This window comes from Rhinatrema bivittatum, chromosome 3, assembly GCF_901001135.1.
Source record: "Rhinatrema bivittatum chromosome 3, aRhiBiv1.1, whole genome shotgun sequence".
Taxonomy (NCBI): Eukaryota; Metazoa; Chordata; class Amphibia; order Gymnophiona; family Rhinatrematidae; genus Rhinatrema; species Rhinatrema bivittatum.
In genome coordinates, this window is record NC_042617.1 from 339,377,821 (window position 1) to 339,405,484 (window position 27,664).

The 27,664-nt window shown below is 40.0% G+C and overlaps 1 protein-coding gene across 8 annotated transcripts in view; it reads left to right on the forward strand.

The window, feature by feature from the left end:
* The window catches only part of ASCC3 (activating signal cointegrator 1 complex subunit 3), a 1,498,074-nt gene that overhangs the window by 1,282,930 nt on the left and 187,480 nt on the right, over positions 1–27,664 (forward strand). For all 8 annotated transcript variants that reach the window (XM_029595357.1, XM_029595354.1, XM_029595356.1 and 5 more), the window contains one exon: positions 9,644–9,769. In XM_029595357.1, coding sequence (XP_029451217.1) covers positions 9,644–9,769 — 126 coding nt within the window. The remainder of the gene's footprint in view (positions 1–9,643; positions 9,770–27,664) is intronic.

Consider the following 27,664-nt stretch of genomic DNA (forward strand, 5'->3'; position numbering starts at 1 on the left):
AATTTTAAATTATTTTGAGCAGAATTTCCCTAGAAATTCACTATAAGTGTCTCTTCCACGCTCTTTCCCTACTCCCCTGGCCACTTTCCCTCTCAGGCCCCAACTCCTCTACCCGCCAGTATCTCTCCCCTCCACCTCTAGGCTCAACCCCTTCCATGCTATCTCTACTCCCAGATTGATCCCTCTCTCAGTACTGCCCCTCACAAAGGTTCCTTTTGTCCCTCTCTCTCTCACACACACAGGTTCCCTCTCTCTAGTGCACATACACACACCCCTCACACAGGCTCCCTTTCTCTCTCACACATACACCCTCACACAGGCTACCTATGTCTGTCTCTTACACACCCCTTCACACAGGCGCTCTCTCACACATAAACAATCCCTTCACACAGGCTAGCATCCTCACATACTCATAATCCTTTTTTCATAAACACAGCTCCCAATCTCTCACACACACACACACACACACTCCTTCACAATCTCCCCACATAGGCTCCCTTTCTCTAGCACCCCCTCTCACCCCCTCCCCCTTGCTCTCTTTCTCAGGCCCCCTCTCTCACGCCCCTCTCTCACCCCCCTCTCTCCCCCGAGGAACACTTTCTCCCCGTCTCTCTCCATCTGCTCACTCACTGATTGTATTGTCCTGGCTTTGTGCTGCTTGCTAACCTTGCCCGTGCCATGCCACCTCTGCTTCCCGCGCGAACCTCGCCCATGCCACGATGTCTTGTGATGCCTCTGCGCAAACCTTGCCCATGCCGCAATGCCAGTGAGTGCTTCCTGTGATATTTCCTCTTCCGGCAGGCGAGCAATCTAGCATAGCAGTCTCGGCATTGGCAACATAGCCGAAACTGGTATGCGATTCTCCCTCAGGACTAAAGTTTAAATTATTAAAATTAAATATTTTCAAACTCTGCAGCGATCCCCTGGAAAACACTTGGGGGTCGCAACCCACAGGTTGGAAAACACTGTTCTAGAGCATTCTTTGAGCATTGCTAGATCCCTCCACATGTTTTCCACATCTTCCTGGCCGTCTACCTTGTTGCAGATTTTAGTATCATTGGTAAAAAAGATAAACATTTCCCAACAATCCATCTCTTGCTACGAAAATATTGAAAAAGAAAACTGTGACAGGACTGATCCCTGAGGCACATTTCTGGGAACACCCCTCCCCCTCAGAGAAAACTCCATTTACCACCACCATTTGTCACCTCCCACTCAACCAGTTTCTAATCTACTCAGTCACTCTTATGTTTCATACCAAGGGCGCTCAATTTATTTATAAGTCTCCTGTACAAGAACCATGTCAAAAGCCATACTGAAATCCAAGTACACCACGAATAGCGCTCTCCCTTGATCCAACTCTTTGGTTACCCAATCAAAGACATTGATCAGGTTTGTTACCTTGGATCTTGAAATCCATTGAATTCCAGAAACTGCACTATCCTCTCTTTTAGCAGTGATTACATTAATTTGCTTACCAAAGAGGTCAGATTAACCAGTCTATAGTTTCTGGCCTTCTACCTTACTTCCACTTTTATGAACATGAGCCACATCTGCCCCTTTCCATTCCTCTGGAACTACTCCTGACTACTCTGAAGAAACATTGAAAAGGTCAGCCAGTTGCGCTGTCAGGACTTCTCTAATTTCACTCAATACCCTCGGATGTATCGCATCCAGCCCCTTTGCCTTATCTTCTTTAGGTTGAGTTAGCTCCTCACGAACACACTGTTCTGAAAATCGATTTTTACCTCACTTCTAATGTTATTTGGGTTCATTTTATGTGGTCCTGCTCCAGGCCCTTCCATAGTAAACAGCAAACACAAATATTTGTTAAACAATTTTGCTTTTTCCTCATCAGCCACTACATATTCCTCCCCTTCACCTCTGTGTCTCTTGCACTTCCTTCTATCATTAACATATCTGGGGGAAAAAAGTCATCTTCCCTCAATTTATCATATTTGCTATTTTTCTTTCATTTGAATTTTTTCATTCCTGACATCTCTTAGATTTTCCAGATATCGATGCTTGTCTTCCACTTTCTGTGATCTCTTGCACTTTATGAATGCTAACCTTTTCTCCCTTAACTTTGCAACTACTTATGTAGAAAACCATAGCGGCCTCTTTTTCCTCTTTCCTTTATTTACTTTCCTAACAAAAATGTTAATTGTTCTTATAATATCTCCCTTTAGTTTTGCCCACTCTTCTTCTTCCCCTAGATTTTCCCAACAACTTCTTGTGGTACTCCCCCATTTTAACAAAATTAGTTTTCCTGAAGTCTAGGATGCTCGCCTTTGAATGAACCTTCATCTTTTGCACTCTAATACTGAACCACACCATCCACTGATCACTGGATCCCAGATGATCATCAATTACAGCATCAGAGATACTGACCCCATTGGTAAGCACATTTGTTTTTATATATAACACCATGCCTCCACCATTCCTTCCTACCCAGTCCTTCCTGAATAGATTGTAGCCCAGTAGAACTATAGTCCAGTCATGTTCTGTGTATCAAGACTCTGTGACAGCCACTAGATGTAAGCCAGCTTCTTCCGTGACTGCCTTTAGATCCAGGACTTTATTTCCCATACTGTGAGCATTAGTGTACATGGCTTTTCTAATATTGGCCTTTTTTCCCATTTCTGTTCAAGTATTTGTTCTACTTACCTTAGGGTTTTGTTTACTCCTCCACAATGATTCTAGTTTAAAGCCCTCCTCAGTAGGTTTGCCAGTCTGTGTTGAAAGATGCTATGCCCCTTCTTCGATAGATGGACTCCATCTATACTCATCTGTATGCATGTTTCTTTTAAAAAATAGAAACTTGCGTGCCCTTAGACGGTCCCTTTTTTCTGTTAGTATTTTTTACTTTTATACAGAATACACAAGTAAGAGTTACTTACACGTGTATATATGCTAATTTGTATGAGCATGATGTTTTGAAAATTCACCCCATTATGTACAATTTCCTTTATATTGCCATTTAATGCTTTTGTCTAGCGAAGATCCTGACATGCTCTAAAATCCTGGCCCTTCAGAACCTTCTACAGGTCCTTGATGAGGCCTTACCTGGAGTACTGTGTTCAGTTCTGGAACCTGGATCTCAAAAAGGATAGACACAGGATGGAGGTGGTCCAGAGAAGAGCCACCAAAATGATATGGGATCTGTATAGGAAGGCTTGTAAGGAGAGGCTGAAGGATCTGAATATGTATACCCTGGAGAAGAGGAGGTGCAGGGGTGATATGATACACAATTTCAGATACCTGGAAGGTTTTAATGATGCACAATCCTCAAACCTTTTCTGTTGGAAACCAAACAGTAATGAAACTCCAGGGCGGATGACTCAGAACCAATATCACAAAATATTTCTTCAAGGAGAGATAGGTGGAAGCTTGGAATGCCTTTCCGGAGGAGGTGTTGAAGACGAAAATAGTAAAAGAATTAAAAAAGATTTGGGATAAAAACTGTGGATCCCTTAAGGCTAGAGTTGGAAATTAAGAAAAGGATGCAAGGGGGTACCTGCCGATAAAATCCCTAACAAGGCATGGGGATTATTACCTTAACCAATTATCCTTCATGATATTGACACAACTACAGCATCGCTCTCCGCTTCGATAGCAGGAGTGGAAAAAAGGAGAATTGGATTTAAATGACAGCCAGTCCTGGGACCCGACTTTTACAGTGCAGGGTACTGATATGCTGACATTAGGCAACAAGCACAGGACTGCTTCTATGGCCAAGTCCTAAAGCAAAACACATTCAAGTAGCATTATCTGAATTATCGAGAAGGCTGCTCACCCTGTAATTTTGTTATGGGTTTGACAGTTGTTTGATTTTGATTGTATTACTATCTTTAACATGAGGCATGGGGGTAAGCTGCATGGAACAGCAGTTACTACCTTAACAGAATCCTGGGGTTAACCTGCACAGAGCGGCAGTTTCAACTATAGGAAACTTACTGGGCAAATGTAAGAACATAAGATATGCCATATTGGGTCAGACCAAGGGTCCATCATCCCAGTATCATGTTTCCAACAGTGGCCAATCCAAGTCACAAGTACCTGGCAAGTATTCAAACATTAGATAAATGATGAACTATTATTATTAATTACTGGAATAGCAGTTTATGGATTTTTCCTCTAGGAACTTAACTAAAAAATTTTTAAATCTAGTTACACTAACTACTATAACCACATCCTCTGGAAATGAATTCCAGAGCTTAATTATGCGCTGAGTGAAAAATAATTTTCTTTGATTTGTTTTAAATGAGCTACTTGCTGATTTCATGGAGTTGCCCCCCCCTGGTCCTTCTATTATCTAACAGAGTAAATTACAGATTTACATTAACTTGTTAAAGTCCTTTCATGATTTTGTAGACCTCGGTCATATCCCCCCTCTCCAAACTGAACAGCCCTAACTTATTTAGCCTTTCCTCATAGGGCAGCCATTCCACGCCCCTTATCATTTTGATGGCCCTTCTCTGCATTTTCTCCAGTGCAGCTATATCCTTTTTGAGATGCAGTGACCAGAACTGTACACAGTATTCAAGGTGCAGTCTCACCATGGTGCGATACAGATACATTATGACATCCTCCGTTTTATTTGCCATTCCCTTCCTAATAATTCCTAACATTCTGTTTACTTTTTTAATCGCCCCAGCACACTGGGCTGATGATTTCAATGTACTATCCACTATGATGCCTGGATCTCTTTCCTGAGTGGTAACTCCTAAGATAGAACCTAACATAGTATAACTCAGCAAGGGTTATTTTTCCCTATATGCATCACTTTACACTTGTCCACGTTAAATCAGAGGCTTCTAAGAAAATAGGATAGGGAAGGACAAAAGGACATTGCCTCCTATCCCATGACTTTTCAATTTTCTTAGAAGCCTTTGATGTGGGACTTTGTCAAACACCTTCTGAAAATCCAAATACATCACATCTACCGGTTCACCTTTGTCCACATGTTTATTCACCCTTTCAAAAAAATATAGGAGATTTATGAGACAAGATTTCCCTTGGATAAGTCCATGTTACTGTGTCCCATCAAACCATGTCTATCTAAATGTTTTGTGATTTTATCCTTTATAACAGTTTCCACGAATTTTCCCGGCACTGAAGTCAGTCTCACCAGTCTATAGTTTCCCCCTAGATCTATATTTTACCCCTGGATCCCTTTTTAAATATAGGGGTTACATTGGCCATCTTCCAATCTTCAGGTACATTGGCTGATTTTAATGATAGTTACAAATTAATTGAAATAGGTCTGAAATTTCATTTTTTTTAGTTTTCAGAGCACTGGGGTGTATACCATCCGGTCCAGGTGATTTACTACTCTTCAGTTGGTCAATCAGGCATTCTACATCTTCCAGGTTCAGTTGATCTGAATCATCACCCATGAAAAAAACTTTCTCCGGGGTATCTCTCCAACATCCTCTTCAGTAAACTCCGAAGCAAAGAAATTGTTTAATCTTTCTGCGATGACCTTATCTTCTCTAAGTGCCCCTTTAACCCCTTGATCATCCAACAGTCCAACCGACTCCCTTGCAGGCTTTCTGCTTCAGATATTTTTTTAAGGTGTTATTGTGAGTTTTTGCCTCTGTGACAACTTCTTTTCAAATTTTCTCTTATTCTGCCTTATCAATGTCTTTCATTTAACTTGCTAATGCCTATGCTTTATCCTATTTTCTTCTGATGGATCCTTCTTCCAGTTTTTGAATGAAGATCTTTTGGCTATAATAGCCTCTTTCACCTCACCTTTTAACCTTACTGGGAATCGTTTTGCCTTCCTTCCACCTTTCTTAATGTGTGTAATATATCTAGACTGTGCTTCTAGGGTGGAAATTTTTTTAACAATGTCCACACCTGTTGCACACTTTTTACCTTTGTAAATTCACCTTTCAGTTTTTTTCTAATGTTTTCTCATTTTATCAAAGTATCCCTTTTGAAAGTTTAGCACTAGAACCATGGATTTACTTTCTGTCTCCCTTCCAGTCATTAATTCAAATTTTATCATATTATGTTCACTATTGCGAAGCAGTCCCACCACTTTTACCTCTCTCACCAGATCCTGCACTCCACTGAGAATTAGATCTAAAACTGCTCCATCTCTTATTGGTTCCTGAACCAATTGCTCCATAAAACTCATTTATTCCGTCCAGGAACTTTATCTCTCTAGCATGCCCTGTTGTTTCACTACCCCAGTTAATATTGGGGTAATTAAAATCTCTCATTCTTACTGCAGTACCAGATTGGTTAGCTTCTCTAATTTCTTTTAGCATTTCACTGTTCGTCTCATCATTTTTTCAAGGTGGACAGTAGTATAAGCCTATCACTATACTCTTCCCCAGCACATAAGTGATTTCTGTCCATAAAGATTCAATTGTGCATTTAGTCTCATGCAGGATCTTTATCCTATTTGACTTAATGTCATCCCGGACATAAAGTGCCACTCCACCACCAAGATGCTCCTCTCTGTCATTGCGATATAATTTGTACCCCAGTATAGCACTATCTCATTGGTTATCCTCTTTCCACATTGTCTCTGAAATGCCAGTTAAGTCTGTCATCATTCACTGCTATAATTGCTAATTCTCCCACCTTACTTCTTAAACTTCTGGCATTAGCATACAAATATTTCAAAGTGTGTTTTTTGTTTGTATTTACATTCTGGTTTTCAGTTGACAAGGATAAATTGGAATCTTTTAGCTCAGGTGAGTTTTTAATTATGGGCACTTGGACTACTTTTATTATTATTGGAGCCTCTCTGGTGGGATGCCCTAACTCTAATACTTCATTAGTATCCTTTTAAGATACCTCCCTCCGAACCTTGTGCTGCTTAGTGACTGTCTGCTTTCCCCTTTGTTCTAGTTTAAAAGCTGCTCTATCTCCTTTTAAAGGTTAGCACCAGCAGCCTGGTTCCATCCTGGTTAAGGTGGAGTCCATCCCTTCAGAAAAGATTCTCCCTTCCTCAGAAAGTTCCCCAGTTCCTTACAAAACTGAATCCCTCTTCTTTGCACCATATTTTACTTCCTCGCTAGACATGTACCTAACCCTGCTTTATTCTACACAAAATGGTTATTTATTTATACAAATGGTTATTCTCTCCCTTCCTCCTTCCTGCGTCCAAGTTTTTGATACACCTTGTTAAATGTAACTTTCTGACTCCTGTTAAAGCCCTATTGTTAAACAGTTGATAATGTATGTTAACCCCTTGGTTCATTGTAAACCGATCTGATATGACTCATGTCATGAAGGTCGGTATATAAAAGAATTAAATAAAATAAATAAATAATAATATTCTCGTCCATGCATTGAAACTCCGGAGCTCTGCCTGCCTCTGGGACCTGCATGTGGAACAGAGAGCATTTCAGAGAATGCAACCTTGGAGGTTTTGGATTTGATCTTTCTACCTAAGAGCCTAAATTTGGCTTCCAGAATCTTCCTCCCACATTTTCCTATGTTGTTGGTGCCCACATGTACCAACTGTCAGCCAGCTCACTCTAAAATCCTATCTAGGGTGAAGTGTGAGGTCTGCCACCTTCGTACCAGGTAGGCATGTTATCAGACTATCCTCACACCCACCAGCCACCCAGCTGTCTAAATTCCTAATAATCGAATCATCAACTATGACTGCCAACCTAACCCTTCCCTCCTGGCTAGTAGCCCTGGGAGACACATCCTCGGCGCGAGAGGACAGTGCACCACCTGGAATGCAGGTCCTTGCTACAGGATCATTTCCTGCTGCAGCAGGTTGATGCTTGTCTGATCATGAGACCTTCCTCCTCTAAGGCAGCACCAGGGTGCCAGACTGGAGTTGGGACTTGGCTACTATGTCTCTGAAGGTCTCATCTATATACCTCTATCTGCCTCAGCTTCTCCATGTCTGCCACTCTAACCTTCAGAAATTGGACTCGTTCTCTGTGAGACAGAAACTCTTTGCATAGGATGCACATGTTCAATTTCTCACTGGTGGGTAAAAAATCATACATGTGACACTCAATGCAAAAGACTGGGAGGCCCCCCTCTTGCTGCTGGACTGCTGCCTTCATTTTAAATTTGTTCAGTTCCTAGTTAAGTTTTAGATTGCTATGGGAGTAGGAATGCATACAGTTAGGGTCCTTTATATTAGTGTATTCTCTATATATTTGGTGGTGACCTACAAGGGAATGATCAAACTCTTGATAAGGTGTGGGGAATTTCTGAGACTAAGTTAAAAGGCTGACTATTTATTTATTTATTTTAAGTGTGAAAGGGACATCTGCCTATAAATTAAAGGATGACCTAGGGGTGGGTGGGTTGGGAAATATAAACTCACAAACTTCTGTTTGTTGCCTGCCTTTCTGACTACCTGTCTAAAACCAAACACACAAACTTGTTTGTTGCCTGCCTTTCTGACTACCTGTTTAAAACCAAACACACAAACTTGTTTGTTGCCTGCCTTTCTGACTACCTGTTTAAAACCAAACACACAAACTTGTTTGTTGCCTGCCTTTCTGACTACCTATTTAAAACAAAACACATGAACACATTAAATAATATACCCCAAAGGTTTACTTCTCCCCAATATTTTTAAGTTTTAAAAATTTCTCCAAGTAGTACTTACTGATTCTTTCCAACAACCAGCAAGCTGATCCTCTCCTCTCAGTGCTCCCATTTGGTCTTTTTCTACTGTCATCACTGCGTTACTCTATAACTGTGCAAAAAATACCACCATGATAGATTGCCGCATGTATTCATTCAAAAGTACACGGAAGAGTTGTCACATTATTGTTAAAAAAAAATGTTTGTGGTTAGCAGGTAAATTGTCTTTTCTCCAGTTGTGCAGAATGCTTGTGGCCGAGGACCACTGATTCCAATCCCTGGTCTCCTGCAGCAGAGTTAGAAAATTTTGCACTATAGGTTTTAGTGGAAACTAGTGTGGATTTTGTATTGCTTAACATGCAAACAAAATACCATTTGATAAACAATCTAAACTTGTAAACTTTTTCAGTTTTCAAGCCTGTGCTCTGTATGTTGATTAATTTCTTCTTTCTTTATATTTCTTTCTATATTAATTTTCTAACTTTCTAAATTTTTTCTTTCTTCACCTTCCTATGACTCTCTTCTTACCCCACCCTCTTTCACAACAGCCTGTATCCATTTTCTTTCCCTTTTCCTCTTCTCACCTCCTTCCAGTATCCCATTTTCTCCTTACCTCCATTTTCGGCTTTCTCTTTCTCTTTTTCAGTATCTTGTGTCTTCATGCACACTTCCATCAGTCACTTTTTAAATTTACATTCACCCTTACCCTCTTGCATGTCCTCTTTTTCCTTGCCCCTTTCTCTCCTGTCTCCATCCTCCATTTATGCATCTCTTCTCCATCTCTCCTTTTCATCTTCATCTCCTTCCCCTCCCACTCTGTACCTTTGTTTCCCTTCTCTTTCCTGTTGTTCCTACCCACTCAATGCTAGCACTATTTTTTGTTCTCAGAGTGAACCATGAGAACAGGAAAATACCACCAGGCCTGTGCAGCTCGGCAGTGGTAAACAGCGTAGAGTTGCCAGCAGGATTAACAAGGGGATGAGAGGGATTGAGGCCTGGCAGGGGAACAGAGACACTGGAGTATATTTCATAAAACAATTGTTTTTATTTCTATGTCCAGCCTGTTGGATGTACTCTCCGATCATTTAAATGCAGAAATTGCTGCAGGGACTATTGCTTCAAAGCAGGATGCTATGGATTACATCACCTGGACCTACTTTTTCCGCCGTCTTGTCATGAACCCTAGGTGAGTCACAGATGGAAACACTACTTCAAAAACAAGGTTTCTAACAGTAGTGAAACGTTGTTTTAGACTTATGAATAAGACTTATCTACTAAATATATACATACATTTCCTTGACTGCAATACGCAGGCCAGTGAAGAAAATAATTTTGCTTTTCTGATCTTCAGGAACATTTAGTGGTTCAGGGAGAAGAAGTAAATCATAAGTGGAATAAGAGCCACTTTCTGAGCATTGTCTAGGAGAGCAAGGTTACATAGAAAGAAATGAAATGTGCACCAACAAATGCAGGTTTTGGCTCCCTTTTTCAAATGGTTCCTGTGTAGCGTGCCATGATTGGGCAGAAAAGGTCTCATGTAGTGTGTAGGGTTGTTTGAGTCCATCTTGTTTCTGCAAATCTCACTGCTCAGCCACAAAACAGCCACAGAACCTGCTTGTTCTCTAGAATGTGCTTTTTTTGTAAGACCGGCAAGGCAGTCCTCATTGTGTAATAAAATATATCTTGCTGCACATCTGAGCTGGAATAAAGTATGCATCTGATTGTCTTGGGCATGCAACAAGCCGCCTTATGGTACACACCTAGATAGTCTTCATTGTTTATTTAAATTATTTTTCCTATTGATTCTGCTCACTATTAAACTCTTACACCTGGGAAATTCTTCAGTGGTTCACATGATGAATCTCATCTGGAAACAAATGCCTTTTTTACACCAGAATTCAATATCTGGTTTACAGCAAATTAATCCCAGTTGTGACAGATAGCATGACAATACAGGAATATATAAAATGAGGAATTAAATATACCATATTTATAAAAATGGATTTTAGAGCTCCCATCATATTAGTCCAGTTGTAGGTAATGGAAGTGCAAAGGGAGTTAAATAGAGCAAGATTCCATCCAATTTGCATTAAGAAAATTGAAGTCGATAGTTAAAAATCTGTCCAAGTTCAGAGAGGGAGGCTCTTCAGTCATCAACAGTGATCCAGCTTTCGAACCCTAGGGTAAGGGTGGTGTACCACCATTATAAGTTGCAAAAAGGATAGTGGAAAAAATATATATTAAAAGTTACATTTTTGTACAGTGTTCTAAACTATTACCGCATAACCTTACAATGAGCTTTAAAGTGGAAGCAGATGAGTTAATAGCACATAGTCTAGCATGTGGAATTATTAATAATGCTGAAGTTGGTTTCCTCAGGATGGACTATTAAGCCAACAGTAAAATTTATACCGTTTCCAAAATTCAGAAGAATCTATTCATTCTCCATTACAGGAAAAACAACTGATTTTAAAACCACTTTTTATACCAGCTGTGCTCTGAGTTTCTGTTTGAGACTTAGATTTAGTAAACACAATATTTTTCTGATTAATATGTATAGGGAGGCTGATTAATTATATTTTTGATGGCTTATCTTCAGAATCCTTAGATACAGTATATATATTTTATAATTTTTTTACAAAGTATATTTATTTCATATATACATGTAAGTATTAAAGTGCTATTTATTCCTGTTGATTAGTCAGGCATGTGTGTGTCATTTAGAAATTATATTTTTAAGAGTTAGTGTATTGATATATATTTTATCTTCTATGATGTAAACTGCTTTGGATTTCCTTGTGAGGAAATAAGGTGGTACATAAGGCTAACAATAGAATTTAAGTTCTATTAGATTTTGTTAGTTGTTTCTTTGTTGGTAAATGTTAGAATGACCATTCTTACCTTTGAAACAAACTGTTACAGATCCTTTTCTGACACAGTGCAGTTCACACTCTGTTGGATTTCATTGCTTATACACAGATAGGTTTATGAACTTTGTGCTACCCAGAGCCGTTAGGACATGGTGAATTAAAACACACAAGAAGTCCCACACAGATTAAGATGGAAATTAACAACCACAGGGCCCATCCAGTTTGTCCATTTTCCCTGCTTGCCATAGATTTACTCTTATTTCCTCTACACCAAGTATTCTCTTAGTGCTTGTTTCATGCTTTCTTTAATTCTGAACAGTGATGTTTTGCTTATTACTGTGTAAGTGATCTTTTTTGGTCAAGGGTAATGTGTGAAACAATAAAGAGTGAACGGGATGAGTAAGTAGAGAAGCACAGTTGAGACAATCAACTAACAGTTAAGAATTTATCAACTGTAAACTACCCATTACCAGACCTGATTGCTATGAGCCATAGAATAAGTTAGATTTTATTTATTATCTGAACCGCGTGTGTGTTGACCTGAGGGAGTGCTGGAGCGTGCAGCCATGTTTTGCGGAGCTACTGTGTTCATTTGGGAACAGAGATATAATGAGCAAACAACTGTGAGCAAATAAAAAACTCTCACTAATTGTGCATGGAAGGAATTTCAAGGTGGATAATCAAGCATAACCGTGAAAGGAGCAATCTAACTGCCAAATGTTGCCTGAGGTTTGTGAGGAAGTAGTGTTTGTTTTTCCTCTTTTCTGATGTCTTCTCATTTAGACTTTAAGCTCTCTAAGGATAAGGAAACATCTAGGTTACCTGAATGTAATCCACTTCGAAGTGCCTAAAAGGCAGAATATAAATCAAATAAAAACAAATGAAACATTTAGGGGGTAACGTTGTGCATATAAGGTACCTGGCAAATAGGTACATCAGTTACACTAATTTTCAAAGCAGACTTACATACGTACCTAAGTCCACTTTAAAAATGATCCCATGAAATCAACTTGCATACACCTCTGCTATTTAATGCACAGAAAAGATTTAGAGAAAATGTATGCGCATACATTTGAATTTTCAAAAGTATGCGCAAAGTTTCAAACCTCTCCCCAACTCCATCCCTTAGTCCGAGTAAACTTCTGCATGAACAAAGCAGATATACACACGTGTACCTGAAAATTGGACAGGCAGTTTAAAAAAAAAAAAAAAAGGCCATTTTCTGTGGATAAAACACAGATTGCAGAAAACGATACTTGTATAAGCCTAACGAATGTTTTCATATGCAAGTTTTGGACCTACTAAGCAATGCTGTTTGCTGCTTTCCAGTTCTCTAGCACTGCTACTAAGGATACTTGCAGTTTTACAAGGATATCATCTCCATCTAACTGTGTTAGTTTTCTTCTGATTTCATTTTTGGAAGCTAGCGTGACTCCTATTTTCATTTCATGTATAAAAAATAATTTTCTCCGCTGATACAAAATAGGAATTAGCTGATTTGTGAATAAATGAGGATTAGGATTTTCTTGTAAAAGAGAAGTCATGTTTGAAGGTCAGAAACAATAACACTAATAAACCATGCAAGCTTGTTGGAAAACCTCCAAACATAGTTTTCTTTGAGAATAATGCTAAAAATATGACAGATGAATAATAGAACTTTGCAAATCTGTACAAAACATGTAGAAAAAGTATCTTACCCAGGGCAACTTTAAGAACCCTTCCAATGGAATCTGCGACATTGTCACTTTAGTGGGGGGGATGTCACAGTTCTGCACTGCCCACTTCATTTGTACATGAAGACCTATTCACGGCCTATTCAGCTAAGCATCTCATCAGCATGCCTGAGAAGAATAGCAGCAGCCAGCAACTCCACCCTCCAAATCAATGGCTCAGTTACTGCTTTTATCAAAATCAGAGAGGAACTATATACACTTGAGAAATATAATTAACCATGTTTATTTTCAGAGCTGCTTTTTGAATTCTGCAAACTAACAACCTTTAGAATCTGCCTTTTGAGGTCAGTGTTAAATATGCTCCACACCTAATGTATTAACTTAATACAGTGAGCTTCCAGCAATGTTCTTTGTAATATATACAAAATCAGTATTTGCTGACTTTCATTTTAAATGGAAGTTGTATAAACAGTTCAAAAAAGGAACTGCAACTGTAATTAATTGCTTTTCAGAATAAGTGAAGGGCTCATTTCCAAAAGGTTTCCTTCCATTCTGTGCCTTTATTTAAAAACAAACTGTTATAAATCAAGCTTTAATTCTCATTACTTCTTTCTTTCATATCCAGATGACTAAACATGTAGCTTATTTCCTTTATCATAAAATGCAATTGTAATTAACTTTCACTATTTTTTTTGTTGAGGAGTACACAATTTCCCATCATTCTATCTTTCCAGAAAAATAAACATTCAAAGACAAATAAAGTTTTCTTAAGCATGGGCAATATGTAAAATGCCAACCTTCAACAAGGAGATGTGTGAATATTTCATGATGACTAGTTTCCTTCCTTGGTGCCCAAAAATAAAGATTAACAAATAAAATGAATAAGATTTCAACTCAACTGGCCTGTTTTCCCATAGGAAATAAAAAGAACAAGGGGTTTTGTTATGGCACCGTTGCTGCAGATGTGTGGTGGACACCACCTCCGGAATGGTGCAGAATGGCATGCCGAGACTAGGGCTAAACTTGGGCAGTCCAGCGAGGCTGAAGCAAGGCAGGCTGTGCAGACTAGGCTGGAGCTCAGGAATGGAGTGCAGGTTGGACTGAAACTCAGGAAACAGAGAGTAGACTGGGATGGAACTCAGGAATGAATTACAAGCTGGACTGGAACTAAGGAACAGACGAGCTGCATGGAGGTAAGGGTAAACTGGAACCCAGGAACTGCGTGGAAGTAAGAGTGAACTGGAACACAGGAACAGACAATGGTTAGGGCACGAACAGACTAAGACAGGACAAGGACACCACAGAACATGGAACATAAAGTACAAAGGCAAACAATGCAGAAAGGCGCCAAAGGGCAAGGCCAAGAATGGCCTAGAGTCCAGAAGAGACCTAGGGAGGCCTCAGGGCTAGGCTAGAGATCAGGAGTCAGAGAAGCCTAATATAAGAGACCTAGGGAGGCTTCGGGGCTACACCAGACAGAGTCGAAGGCCAGGACGCCACAAGACAAGAATCAGAAGGCCCAGAGGCTACAAGGACAGACAAGGAAAGGCCAGGAATGGCCTCAAGGCAGACATGGCTAGAGCAAAGAGCAGACTAGCACTCAGTGCTGAAGCATTGAGGCAGAGGCTGGACAGGATTAAATAGGACTGGGGTCTGGGTGTGGTGCAGGCAGGCAAGAAAGGCTTGGCCAGCTAGGGGTGTGAGCTCATGGAGGTCCCCTGGTGGCGCGGAGGCTGTAGGATTGCTGAGGCAAGAAACCAGGGACATGTAGGAGAGTACAGTTAAGAGGCAGGCTCACCGGAGTCCTCTAGTGGATGGTTCCACACAGCAGCAGGAACCGCGAAGGGTTCTAAGTGTCATAGATGTCAGTAACATGAAAAATGTAAGCCAGGGCATTGGGTGTTCTCTTATGTGTGGCAATTTAGAATTGAGGACCCTAGGTTTCTTCTTAGAAGTTTACCTTTGTAGAAATTTAGGCTGAAGCCTCAAGTTGTTTTGTTGTTATCTTAAGTTCATAATAACTCATAGTAACATAATAAAAGCAAGAAAAAATGAATTGATCCTTCCAGTCTGCCCAGTTCTACACTGTAAGTCCAAAAATCATTACTTGGTGATCCTGTGCCATGAAATGCAGATACCGGACCTTTACAAGAAGAACTTTTTTCAGAACTCTTAAGTTTTGCTATTCTAGCAGATCTTGCTGGTCCACTTTATCTATAATCATCTAGAAGAAGCAATGTTGTTTTCCCAGATTTTCCCTTCAGAGAAACAGAAGGAATTTGATCGCCTGTTGTATGTCAGTGAAGAGTGTGGAAAGTATTTTATTGTTAAGATCCATGATGCTTTTGAAATGGTATCATGAGCCTCTGTCATAGCTATTGAAGCCCGTAGACTCTCACAGTGGCTGTGGCTCTCGTACCTTAGAGAAGGAGTGGACGATAGGCTTGTAGATGTGACCTGCAGTAGGGAAAAATCTCTTCAAAAATAAATTGAAGAAAGCAGTGAATCTGATGAAAAACCACGTTGACACATTCTGCAGCCACCTCAAATCCATCCTGCATTGCAAGAAGGTATCAAGGTCTATTACAGAGGAAGTATTTTTTTTCCTCTATGGAAATGTTTTTCTCAGTCAACTCACCCCCATCAACAGAGTTCAAGGCCTCACCTTTGCAATCGCAGAAACTCAAAACCCCACATGGCATTCCAGTCAAAATCAGGAATGTGTTTTTGGTTGAATTCAGAGGACATACAGTATGGTAGCATTCCAGACCTTGTTCTGGAAGAACTCCCTGCATGGAGAAGGCTAAGGTTTTACATAAACCATTGGCCCCTAATAACTTCAGACAGATAGGTGCTACAGATTGCATTTATTTGAAATCCCTCCAAATCTCACTCCAAGAGCGATCATTCATTAACCCTTCCCATCAGGAAATGCTAGTCATAGAGTTATTTGTTCGCTCACAAGCCAAAACAGTCAAAACTGTGCTGGTCTGCATAGAAGTTGGAGTGGTAATTTTGTTTCAAATATTTCCTGGTACCCAAGAAAACTGCAGGATGCCTTCCCATCCTAGACCTAAAGGACTTAACAAATACCTCTTAAAAGAAAAGTTCAAGATAATTTCTCTGGATAGTCTGATTCTCCTAAATAAAGAAGACTGAGACTGTTTCCTGTATCTCCAGGATGTATGGATATACACACAGTAGACATTTTTCAAAACTATGTACTTGTGTAAATTGATTGTAAGAAAACTGGCATTCCTTAATATGGCTAAATGTATGTGCATTTTTCCATATTGTGAGTACTTTTAGTTGCATTTACAGGAGGCGTTTTCAGGGATGTGAATTGAACAATCTGTGTGCTGACTGTATTTTTAATGCTACATGCATCATTTTCCTAGCAAAATCTAACAACACAAAAAGCAGATGGAGAAATCTACGGGTAATTTGTACTCGTGGCAAGTTTCAAAAGGAAATTGCTATGAATAACATTGGTTTAAAACCTAATATCAGAAAGCCTTCAACTCACCAAGGGGTAGGAATTAAGCCCTTACATTTGTTAGTCCTTAATATCATAGAATCATTAAAAAAAAAAACAAAAACCTGATATAGAAAGGTTCTTAAGGATTCATTTACGGTAGTCCTCAATGGCGGCAGATTTGGAGTTGTTCATCTGAAGTCGGGTGCTTATCTTACTATGGTGAAATGCAAAGACCAGCCTTGGGTTTTCTCCTCTCAACCTGGGATTGGTGCAGTTTCAGTACAAGATCCAGTCTATGCTTTTGTGACTAAGGAGATGGTGTTGATGGATTTGGGGAAAGCTTCGTTGGAAGTGGTGGCAGGAGAGAGCTCGGTGTTCTCACTAGATTCAGTGATTCTTTCCTCAGGTCTCCTTCAGTAGTCCTGACAGAGAGAGGGAGTCCAACCTTCTGACACCAGTGCCAAGTGATAATGCCCTCTGGGTCATGATAGCAGAGGGAATATAAGCTGAGGCAGTCCACTACATACTCGGAACACGGTAGTGCAGCAGAGATTGGCAGAGATTTCAGGAGATTGGCAGAGATTTCAGGAGAGCAGAGTGAACCTATGAGGCTGTGACAAGAGAAAGGACCACTCTGCTACAAATAAGACTGGCATTTTTTCTTCTGAGGGTACACAGGTATTTCAAAGGTAAACAATGAAATAAGCTGAGACCTTTAAAAAGCAATTGCAGCAATGCCATCATCTTTATCTGGTCAAATTAAACAGTTATCTGACCAGTTTCTGAAGGAGACTATGGATTTTTCTGAAATGAATCAGGCTATTGAACTGGGACATAAACTGGATTCCTTGGTCACTCTATTCAAGCAATTAGAATTTAATGATCTGTTATTGGATAAGGATAATAATACATATATACCAAATTTGGAAAATTTGGCTAGGTGTAGGAGCCTTCGTTTATTAATTTCTCCAAATACAGACTTATTTCACCATATGATATATTTCAGAAGTATGGTGTGGATATTTTAAAAGTTTCTTCTGCTTTTCTTCCAGTTTTCAAAATATACTATCTACCTCAGGAGAAAAGATATGTGGTTAGAGATGAGCAGTCTCTTCTGTCATTTGATAGCCTTAATATTTCTCAAGTTTTAGAAAAGGTCTGGGTCTGAAGCACTAGCTTCAGCAATGTTTTAGTTTAATTGCCACTTTATGCAGCCAGGGGCAGATTTTTAATCTTATGCGCGCGGGGTACATTTGTGTGCGCTACCTGCATGTTATAAAATCCAGGGTCGGTGCGCGCAAGGGGGTGCACACTTGTGCACCTTGCACGCGCCGAGCCCTAGGGGAGGCCCGATGGCTTTCCCTGTTCCCTCCGAGGCCGCTCCGAAATCGGAGCGGCCTCGGAGGGTACTTTCCTTTCGCACCCACCCCCCTGCGCTATCTAAATCCCCCCCCCCCCCACCTTTATTGCAGGAGTTAACTTGCGCGCGCTGGCCAGATGCCGGCATGCCAAGCCCCGGCACGGCCACTGTGCCGGAGGACTCAGGACGGCCGCACCACCCCAGGATCGCCCCTTTTTCAAAGCCCCGGAACATATGCAAGAAATTCAAGCTATAAATGTTTTCAGATATAGCTCACATTACCCAAAAGAAGAGCGAAGAGTTTTTGATATCGAGGCCCAGATTACTTTTGTATTTCGCTATCCCTGTAAATGTGGTGTGAGGCTTCAGGATATGAGCTATGCTTGTTTTGACCCTCTGTCATAACTCTCTGCCTTTCTGTCTGGTAAGACAGTAGGGGGCAGTCTAACTCCGCAGGATCTCGATATGGCTGTTGAAGAAATTGCTAAACACTCCATTGAAGTGCAATTATCTTACCCAAGTCTGCTGCCTCTTTTTAGCCTATATTTCTTTTTGTGTTTTTTGTCTCTCTAATTCATTATCTCCACCACTCAATGGGGAACCAATTACTCAAGAATGTTTAAAATGTTTCAGTTGTTATATTGGTTTCTATTGTTTGTCTTGAGTTATTTCTTTTGAGCTTAATGCTTTAAAATGTTTCTGAAACCTCAATAAAAATAAAGAAATTTAAAAATGAGTTAGTTTAATCCCTAGCCCTGTTTCCAGACATGTATTCTACAAAGTCTGCATTGGCTACTTGTTACCCAGCGCATTAAAGGCCGAATTTAAAAATGGCCGCACACGTAAAAATCGGGACTTATGCGCATGGACGGGGCCTGCGCGTGCCGCGCACATTTTCAAAAGGGCCCAGCCATGCACGTAAGTGCCAATACGCGCACAGTGCAGGCCCTTAAAAAGAGGCGGGCCAGGACGTGGTCTGGACGGGTCAGAGGCGTCCATGTGCACTCGCACTCCTTTTAAAATCTACCCTTAAATTCAAAATAATAATTTTGGTTTTTAAGGCATTATAAGAAAATACGCCAGAATATCTGTCCAAGCTTTTAATAAAATGTTCCTACTTGTTCATTGCGTGCATTATCGCAACATTTTCTTGACATTCCAAAAAATAAAGAGGCCAGTCTCTAAGAGACACATAATGTGGCTTTCTCCGTCACTGGTCCAATATTGTCGTATTTACTATCAGAGGACTTAAATATAATAATAAATTTAAAATTTTTCTGAAAAATCTGAAGGCATTTTATTTATAGAAGCATTAGGCTATTGTGATTAATGATATTATGTTTTATGACTTTTATTTGTTTTAATTAATATGATTTTTAATGTTATATAATAAAATTGTTTTATGGTGTTGTATTATGTGTTAATAATTACACTGCTTAGCATGTACTCATTATAAGCCATTAGCCGCTGTCCCAGGGAAGAGCGTGACAGCAGCCGGCCAGTGCGCACAAACTACTTCTGTTCCGGAGGAGCAGTAGTCGTAAAATAAAAATTTTTCGAGTAGGTAGATAGGGGTTAGGGGTCAGGGTGGAAAGGGGAAAGGGAAGGAAGGTTGGGTAGGGGGTTAGGGAATTTCCCTCCAAGTCCACTCCTTAATTGAAGAGGACTGGGAGGGAACTGGGGAAGGCCCAATTGTGTCACCAGTGTAATGTCGTAAAATTCATCTCCCCTGCGTGTGCAGCCAACGGATTTTATAACATGCATGCACATGGACACGCGCTCCTTTTAAAATCTACCCCTAAATTCAAAATTATTTGGTTTTTAAGGCATTACAAGAAAATGCGCCAGAAAATCTGTCCAAGCTTGTCAAAAAACATTCCTACTAGTTCATTGCGAACATCATCGCAACATTTTCTTGACATTCTAAACAATAAAGAGGCCCATCTCCAAGAGACACATAATGGGGCTTTCTCCATCACTGGTCCAATATTGTAGAATTTACTACCAAATGACTTAAACATAATACATTTAAAATTTTTCCAAAAGAAACTGAAGGCATTTTATTTATAGAAGCATTAGGCTATGTGATGAATAATATTTTGTTTTATGACTTTTATTTGTTTTAATTTATAAGATTTTTAATGTTATATAATAAAATTGTATTATGGTGTTATACTATGTGTTAATATGTACACTGCTTAGCATGCACTCATTATAGGCAGATTATAAATGTTAAAATAAATAAACCATCTCAGACAGATACTTACATAACTTGCTTTTAAACTCCTTCAAAAATATGAGATTTGACACCTCTAAGTAATTTGTTTTGATATTTGATGACCCTTATGGTTAGAAAGTTATCCCTAATATCTAATCTAAAAGAAAAAGAGATATTAGATCCCCATCAGTTCGGATTCAGGCTCTCTATGAGTACTGAACTCCTTTTGTTATCACTAATAGACACAATTAGAAGAGGTCTGGATAGTGAACACCAATTTTTGCTTGTTTCTTTGGATATTTCTTCAGCCTTTCACACCATATATCATGAAATTCTTTGATATCGACTTCGAGAATGTGGTATTTCAGGGAATGTTTTAAACTGGTTCTCAGTAACCAGTCACATCAAGTTAAATTTTGCAATAACTTTTCAAATTGGCAAATACTGAAATTTGGTGTTCCACAAGGTTCTGCCTTATCAGCAGTTTTATTTAACATCTACTTGGTGCCAAGTGCTAAGCTTCTTGCTAGTGTTAGTGACGGATATAAAATATATGCTAATGACATTCAATTTTTCATTCAAATACATCCAACCTGGGACAGATTTTTGAAGCATCTTCATATTTGCATTTCTTCCATTAAACATTGGTCATATCAAAAAACATTTTCATTTAATATGTCAAAAACAGAGTTTTTATTAATTTAGTGTCCTTTCTACTTTTCATCACGACTCTATTTTGATTGACAACTTAAGTTTTTCAATCAAAGTTCCCATAAAAAGTTTAGGTGTCTTGATTCTTCTCTCTCCTTTCATCCACAAATTAAATTAAAAATTAAAACAGGGTTTTTCAAGTTACGTGTACTTTTTCCTCACATTGACTACTATAACAGTTTCTATTTGGGCCTCCCGTCAAAATCACTGCATCCACTGCAACTGCTACTGAGCTCTGCTGTGCGATTAATTACTGGAGCAAAACGACATGAGCATATCACTCCGGCACTTGACAGTCTGCACTGGTTACCAATTCAACATCAAGTCTTCTACAAAATTGGTATGACGATTTTTAGATTGATAAACTCGAGCTCCTGTCCATAGTCCAATGCCCTACTAAAAATATATGAGCCGTCTCGACAACTGAGATCCTCTCAGTGAGAACTGCTTGATGGGCCTTCGATTAGACATGTTTGCCTCAGAATAACAAGGGACTCTGCCTTTTTGGTTGCGGCGCCTATATTCTGGAATTACTTGCCTATAGAACTCTGAATTTGGACTGCATTAAAAGCTTTGAATTTTTTTAAAAAGTTTTTTACTGAAACAAGCATTTTATTAAGAACCTCACTATTGACACTCTTATTTTCTGTGGCTGCTTGAGATCTTATGTATTTTTGTTTTTTATATGCTTTTATTATGAATGTTTTATTTTCTGTTTGTACATCGCTTAGGCCATTCGTGTTAAGTGATTAATACATTTTAATAAATCATATCTAATCTACTGCCTCAGGTACTAACTTGGATTGTAAACCCTTTGGGGATAAGGAAATAATTATAGTATCTGAATGTAATTCCCTTGAAAAGCGGAATATAAATCAAATAAATAAATCCCCCTCCCTTTTCCTCAGCTCACCTGCAAATGTAATCAGTTGGCTTCCTCTCTGTGAAATCTAGCATAGATATTGATTGATTGATTGATTGATTGATTTAAAAAACATTTAATATACCAAACATTCGTGGGACACATCACGCCGGTTTACAAATAACTGAAGCAGGCTGAAAATTACAATGAACATGGGAGCGGGGAGCAGGCAGGAAAAGGGCAAAAAAAAAAGGAGGAAGAATGGCAGAGAAGTGGGAAGAGAGAGGAAACCAAAAAACAGTAATCAATAAGGATGGTTATGGAGAAATCATTAAGATCGAACATATATACAGAAATTTCTTACGTGCCAGAATACAGGCGAGGTACTTATTTACAGTTGGGTTGTTAGATCAGCTCGCGGGCGGGCTGGGCTCTAGAGTGGGCGGCTCTAAAAGAACAGACAAGAGCCAGGGCGGTGCAAGGGGATTAGGCGCCCTAGGCGAGCCTTCTCCCTTGCGGCCCCCCCCGGTCTTGGCCCCGATTCCTACCTCATTCTCGATCACGCCTGCTGACTGTGTGGTTTTCTGGGTCACGAGCAGGTTAGGCACTGCTTGTGGCCCGCCAAATCTCCACTCCTCTTTGCTATCGCTTGCAGCACCATATGACTCGCACCCAATGTCGCACTAAGGGTCTCCAGCGCCCGGGGGCTAATACATTTGTGTGCCTCTCCAGCATCCCCCCCGTAATCCTTCTTGTACTAATGCTTAAGGTCACAGAAAATCAGTGGTTTCTCTAGACAGAAGAATTTGGAAGGGGGGGGGGGAGCCAAAATGACATTTCTTCATCTCACCCACCTCTATAGCATGGATCCTGCTTTAAAATTGGTTATAAAAAAAAAGTGTTAATAAAAAAATCCAAAAGGTCTTCTGCATAATTTTAAAAAGCTGGCCAATTTCACACTTCTAGTAAAACTACTATAAAATTATTTGATAGCCTCATTCAACTAATTCTATATGGCTATGAAAGTGAAGTCTGGAATATATAGGAAGGGACAGAATGTCAATATAAATCCTGCACCTCCAGTTCTCTAGAACATAAGAACATGAGAAATGCCATACTGGGTCAGACCAAGGGTCAATCAAGCCCAGCATCCTGTTTCCAACAGTGGCCAATCCAGGCCTTAAGAACCTGGCAAGTACCCAAAAGCTAAGTCCATTCCATGTTACCATTGCTAATGGCAGTGGCTATTCTCTAAGTGAACCTAATAGCAGGTAATGGACTTCTCCTCCAAGAACTTATCCAATCCTTTTTTAAACACAGCTATACTAACTGCACTAACCACATCCTCTGGCAACAAATTCCAGAGTTTAATTGTGCGTTGAGTAAAAAAGAACTTTCTCCGATTAGTTTTAAATGTGCCCCATGCCCAATTTTCCAGTCTCACAAGGTCTTCCTGCAATTTATCACAATCTGCTTGTGATTTAACTACTCTGAACAATTTTGTGTCATCTGCAAATTTGATTATCTCACTCGTATTTCTTTCCAGATCATTTATAAATATATTGAAAAGTAAGGGTCCCAATACAGATCCCTGAGGCACTCCACTGTCCACTCCCTTCCATTGAGAAAATTGTCCATTTAATCCTACTCTCTGTTTCCTGTCTTTTAGCCAGTTTGTAATCCACGAAAGGACATCGCCACCTATCCCATGACTTTTTACTTTTCCTAGAAGCCTCTCATGAGGAACTTTGTCAAACGCCTTCTGAAAATCCAAGTATACTACATCTACCGGTTCACCTTTATACACCTAACTCTGTGCATCCACTAAAATTCCCCCAAACAATGGAGCTTGGATGTTTCCCTTACAGCTCATCATACTAAAAGATATTTTCAAATTCTGGTGTCACCTCACAGTAACAGCAGCACAAACACCTTCCACTGCCAGATACATTGTGAAATAACACAAAACCCCGCAAAAAAGACACTCAAAATCTATACTGCAATCCCATCATAACATAACAGTAATAACACCAAGGATTCAAACAATAACCCTACCTGTGAATAAGCAAGGGTAAATATTACACTGGGTCCTAGAATACCAATACACCACCTACTGAGGAAACAAAACAAACCCGATTGCTATAGATCCCTATACAGATACTACATGCTAGCAGAATCTCTCATCATGGTCACACACACAGAGCAGAGACAGACCCTCACCAAATACAGAATACAAAATAAAGGAGCACAAATTAGAAAAAACTGAAATGGAAACCCCAAGAAGCCAGACTCTGTGTATTAATAATGGAAAAAACAGAACCACCATTCCTCATAAAACAATAAAATCAAGAAACATAAAGCATCAGTTATAATAGTAAAACCATACTAATAAAATAATATTTTAAAACTACTGATAAATAGAATTTCTATTAATTAAAATCATATCATTTTTTACAATTTCCCAAACACCAATAAAATATTTCAAAACAGCACATATAGCAAATAACACCCAATAATTAAAACTAATAAGGATTTTAAAAAGCCCCTGCTGTCCATGCATGGGAGCTCTTGATTTCCAGTCACCTTGATATTGTCGAGGATTAGGAAGTTATCCTTTCTCTCTCACACATACTCACATGTCCATTCTCTCTCACACATACACTGTCACATACATACACATTCATGCTCTTATACCCACCATAACCTCTCGCTCTCACAGACACTGACACACTCTCAGGTGTAAGACACTCTCTTTTTATTCCAAGATTGTAAGGCTGCATCTGGGTCGGGGAGGGCAAGGTTTATGGATGCCTTGTCAAGCGCTACCGCGAGTTCCTCTGCAGAGCAGGGTTTGTGGAAAGATATGGTTTTATTTTGTGTTTGTGAAATCTTAGTGGGGGTGTTAGTGTTGAGGGAGGCATTGATGATGAAGTGGTCAGACCAGGGGATGGGGGAGGCAGTGGGGGTGTGAAGTGCTGAGATGTGGGAGTTAACGAAGAGGAGGTCAAGGATGTGACCTGCTTTGTGGGTGGGCGTGGTGATGAGCTGTTTGAAACCTAAGGCTTTTAAGGTAATCAAGAGGGTTTCACAGGCAGGCGTTGTCAGGTTGACATCTACATGTAGATTAAAATCTCTGAATATGACGGCGGGTTGATCAGGCTTAAGGTTATCAGCGATAAATTCTATGAGGGGAGAGGGGTCATGCTCGAGCATGCCGGGGGTGGGGGGGGGGCCATAGATAAGGCATACCTGAAGGGTGGTAGACTTGAAAAGACCTATCTCTAGTTTGGGAGGGGGTTGGGAGGGTTGTAGTTTTAGGTTAAGGTGTTTTTTGGCTGCCAACAGTAGGCCTCCACCTCTTTTTTTGGCTCTCGGGATGGAGAAGATGTCGTAGGTCTGTTGGGGAAGCTGGTTGAGGAATATATGGTCTGAATCCTTTAGCCAAGATTCCGTGATAGCACAAAGGTCAGGGTGGGTGTCGGTGAGCAGATCGAGGAGGGTAGGCGCTTTTTTAAGGATAGATTGAGCATTGAAAAATGTGATGACTAGCGTCGCTAGGCCAAGGAATTGAGTGAGAGGTGAGGTCATGATGGGGACAAGGGATTTGCGGGGGTTGATAAAATGTGTTTGGGATAATGTTTTTTTTACGCAGGGAGGGGTGGTGCACAATGGGGATTGTCGAGTGACACATGGCGGCTCACAATCAAGGGGGGAGACAGAGCGGGGAGGGACTGGATAATAGAGACTGGGGTGAAGTGGGGAAGAGAGGGCAGGAGTAAAACCCAGGGAGTTAGTTACGCAACAGAATTAGGGTGTGTTACACAACAGAGATTAGGTTACAGTAGTTATAAAATACGATTATGAATTGACTGGAAAAATATGGATAAAGTCATTGGATTGTATAGTTACATGAGTATGCAGCTGGTAAACGGTTATAAAGGCTAGCAGAGTACAAAATTCACTTAGTTGGGGAGGAGAACATGTATTTATACAATTACAGATACGGTTATAATGGCTGGCAGTGTACAAACTCACGTGGCTAGGTTGAACAATTACAGGGTGAGACAGCTGGAAGGAACATGAGTCTGTACAGTTATGAATAATTGGGGTGCGTGGTGGGTTGGGGAGGGACGCACCTCCTAGATGGGGGACGGGGGGAGCAAGGGACGGGTAACGGCAGGATATGGAGGGGGATAATGGGGGGAGAGGGAGATTTCCTTTGTGTAGCTCTGTTTGCATATGTTTGCATATGCCAAGTCATTATAAGGTAAAGAGTAATGTATTGTATCTTTTAGTTTATAAAATGTATTTTGTTTTGTATCTATTTGGTGTGTAGTCTATAAAGAATCCTGTTGCCTAGGTTCAAACTATCATACCAACTGAAAATAATTATCTGAAGGATTGACTATAAATTACTAATTTATTTCCCTGTTTTTACACATAACTGACAATCTAAACTGTGTCCTTATGTTTCTCTGCTATCCGATGTCAAATTATTCTGTGTAAGCCAACCCCCTAAGTATTGGATTAGTCTATATAATAAGAATAGAAGATGAGGTGGGTGTAAGGGAAGGACCTAAGGCAGAAAAAAATCCAAAAGAAATCTTACAGTAGCAAAGCAGTCCTTTCCCTTTATAAGCTAGATAGTAAATACTAACTTGGAAATCAGAAAAGAAATGCCAAAAATAATACTTTTTCAAAAATAATTGAAAAGCAATGAAAAAATCCCTTCTTCAAAATGTCTTAGCACTCAAATCAATAGAAAAAATGCGTCTATTTATAATTAAATTCCTGCACTCTCTCAAATGCAGAATCAAGGAAAAACATGAGAAAAGAATGGACAGATAAAATAATTATTTAGTTATTATTTATTTATTTATTTAACATTTTTCTATACCGATCTTCATGAAGGGATTCATATCAGACCGGTTTACATGGAACTTAGGGACTAACTAACCAAACAAGAAGGCCAAAGCAAAGTTACATATAACAAGGAGATTGAACTTGGGGGCTAGAGTAGCCAGGATGTAGAAAGACAGAAATTAACTAGAGGTTAAATACATATGAAGAATACTGGGTCTAGTGTGTGCGTCCCATCAGTTGGGCTGAGTCTGGAATGACATTTTAGAAATTAGGGGAAGGCTTGGAGGAAAAGCCAAGTCTTAAGTTTTCTTCGGAAGGTAAGAAGGCAGGGTTCCAGTCTTAGGTCAGTCGGCAATTTGTTGCAAAGGACTGGGCTCACTGTGGAGAATGCACGTTCTTTGGTGGAAGTTAGGCGGGTGGATTTAGTTGGTGGGACTAGTAGGGTTCCTTTATATGCTTCTCTGATGGGTCTTGCGGAAGAGTAGAGTTTGAAAGGGATCTGAAGGTCTAGTGTGAGCTGATTGTGGATGGTTTTGTGGATTATAGTGAGTGCTTTATGTAGGATTCTGTATTTTATTGGCAGCCAGTGCAGGTTTCGGAGAATGGGGGTGATATGAGCTCGCCAGTTGGTGTTGGTTAAGATTCTGGCTGCTGCGTTCTGGAGCATCTGTAGTGGTTTGGTGGCGGAGATGGGGAGCCCCAAGAGTAAAGCATTACAGTAGTCAGTTTTAGAGAAAAGCATTGACTGAAGGACGGTTCTGTAGTCCTGGAAGTGAAGAAGGGGTTTGAGTCTTTTCAGAACTTGAAGCTTATAGAAACAGTCCTTAGTGATATTGTTGATTGATTTCTTTAAATGTAGATGATTATCTAGGATTACTCCTAAATCTCTTACTTGAGATATCTGTGAGTTAGGGACTGTTTGATCGGTATTGGCCGAGTGGTATGGGGAGATAAGAAGGATTTCTGTCTTGGCTGCATTGATAACCAGGTTCAGGCTGGTGAGGAGGCGGTTGATGGACTTAAGGCAATTTTCCCAGTAGGTAAGC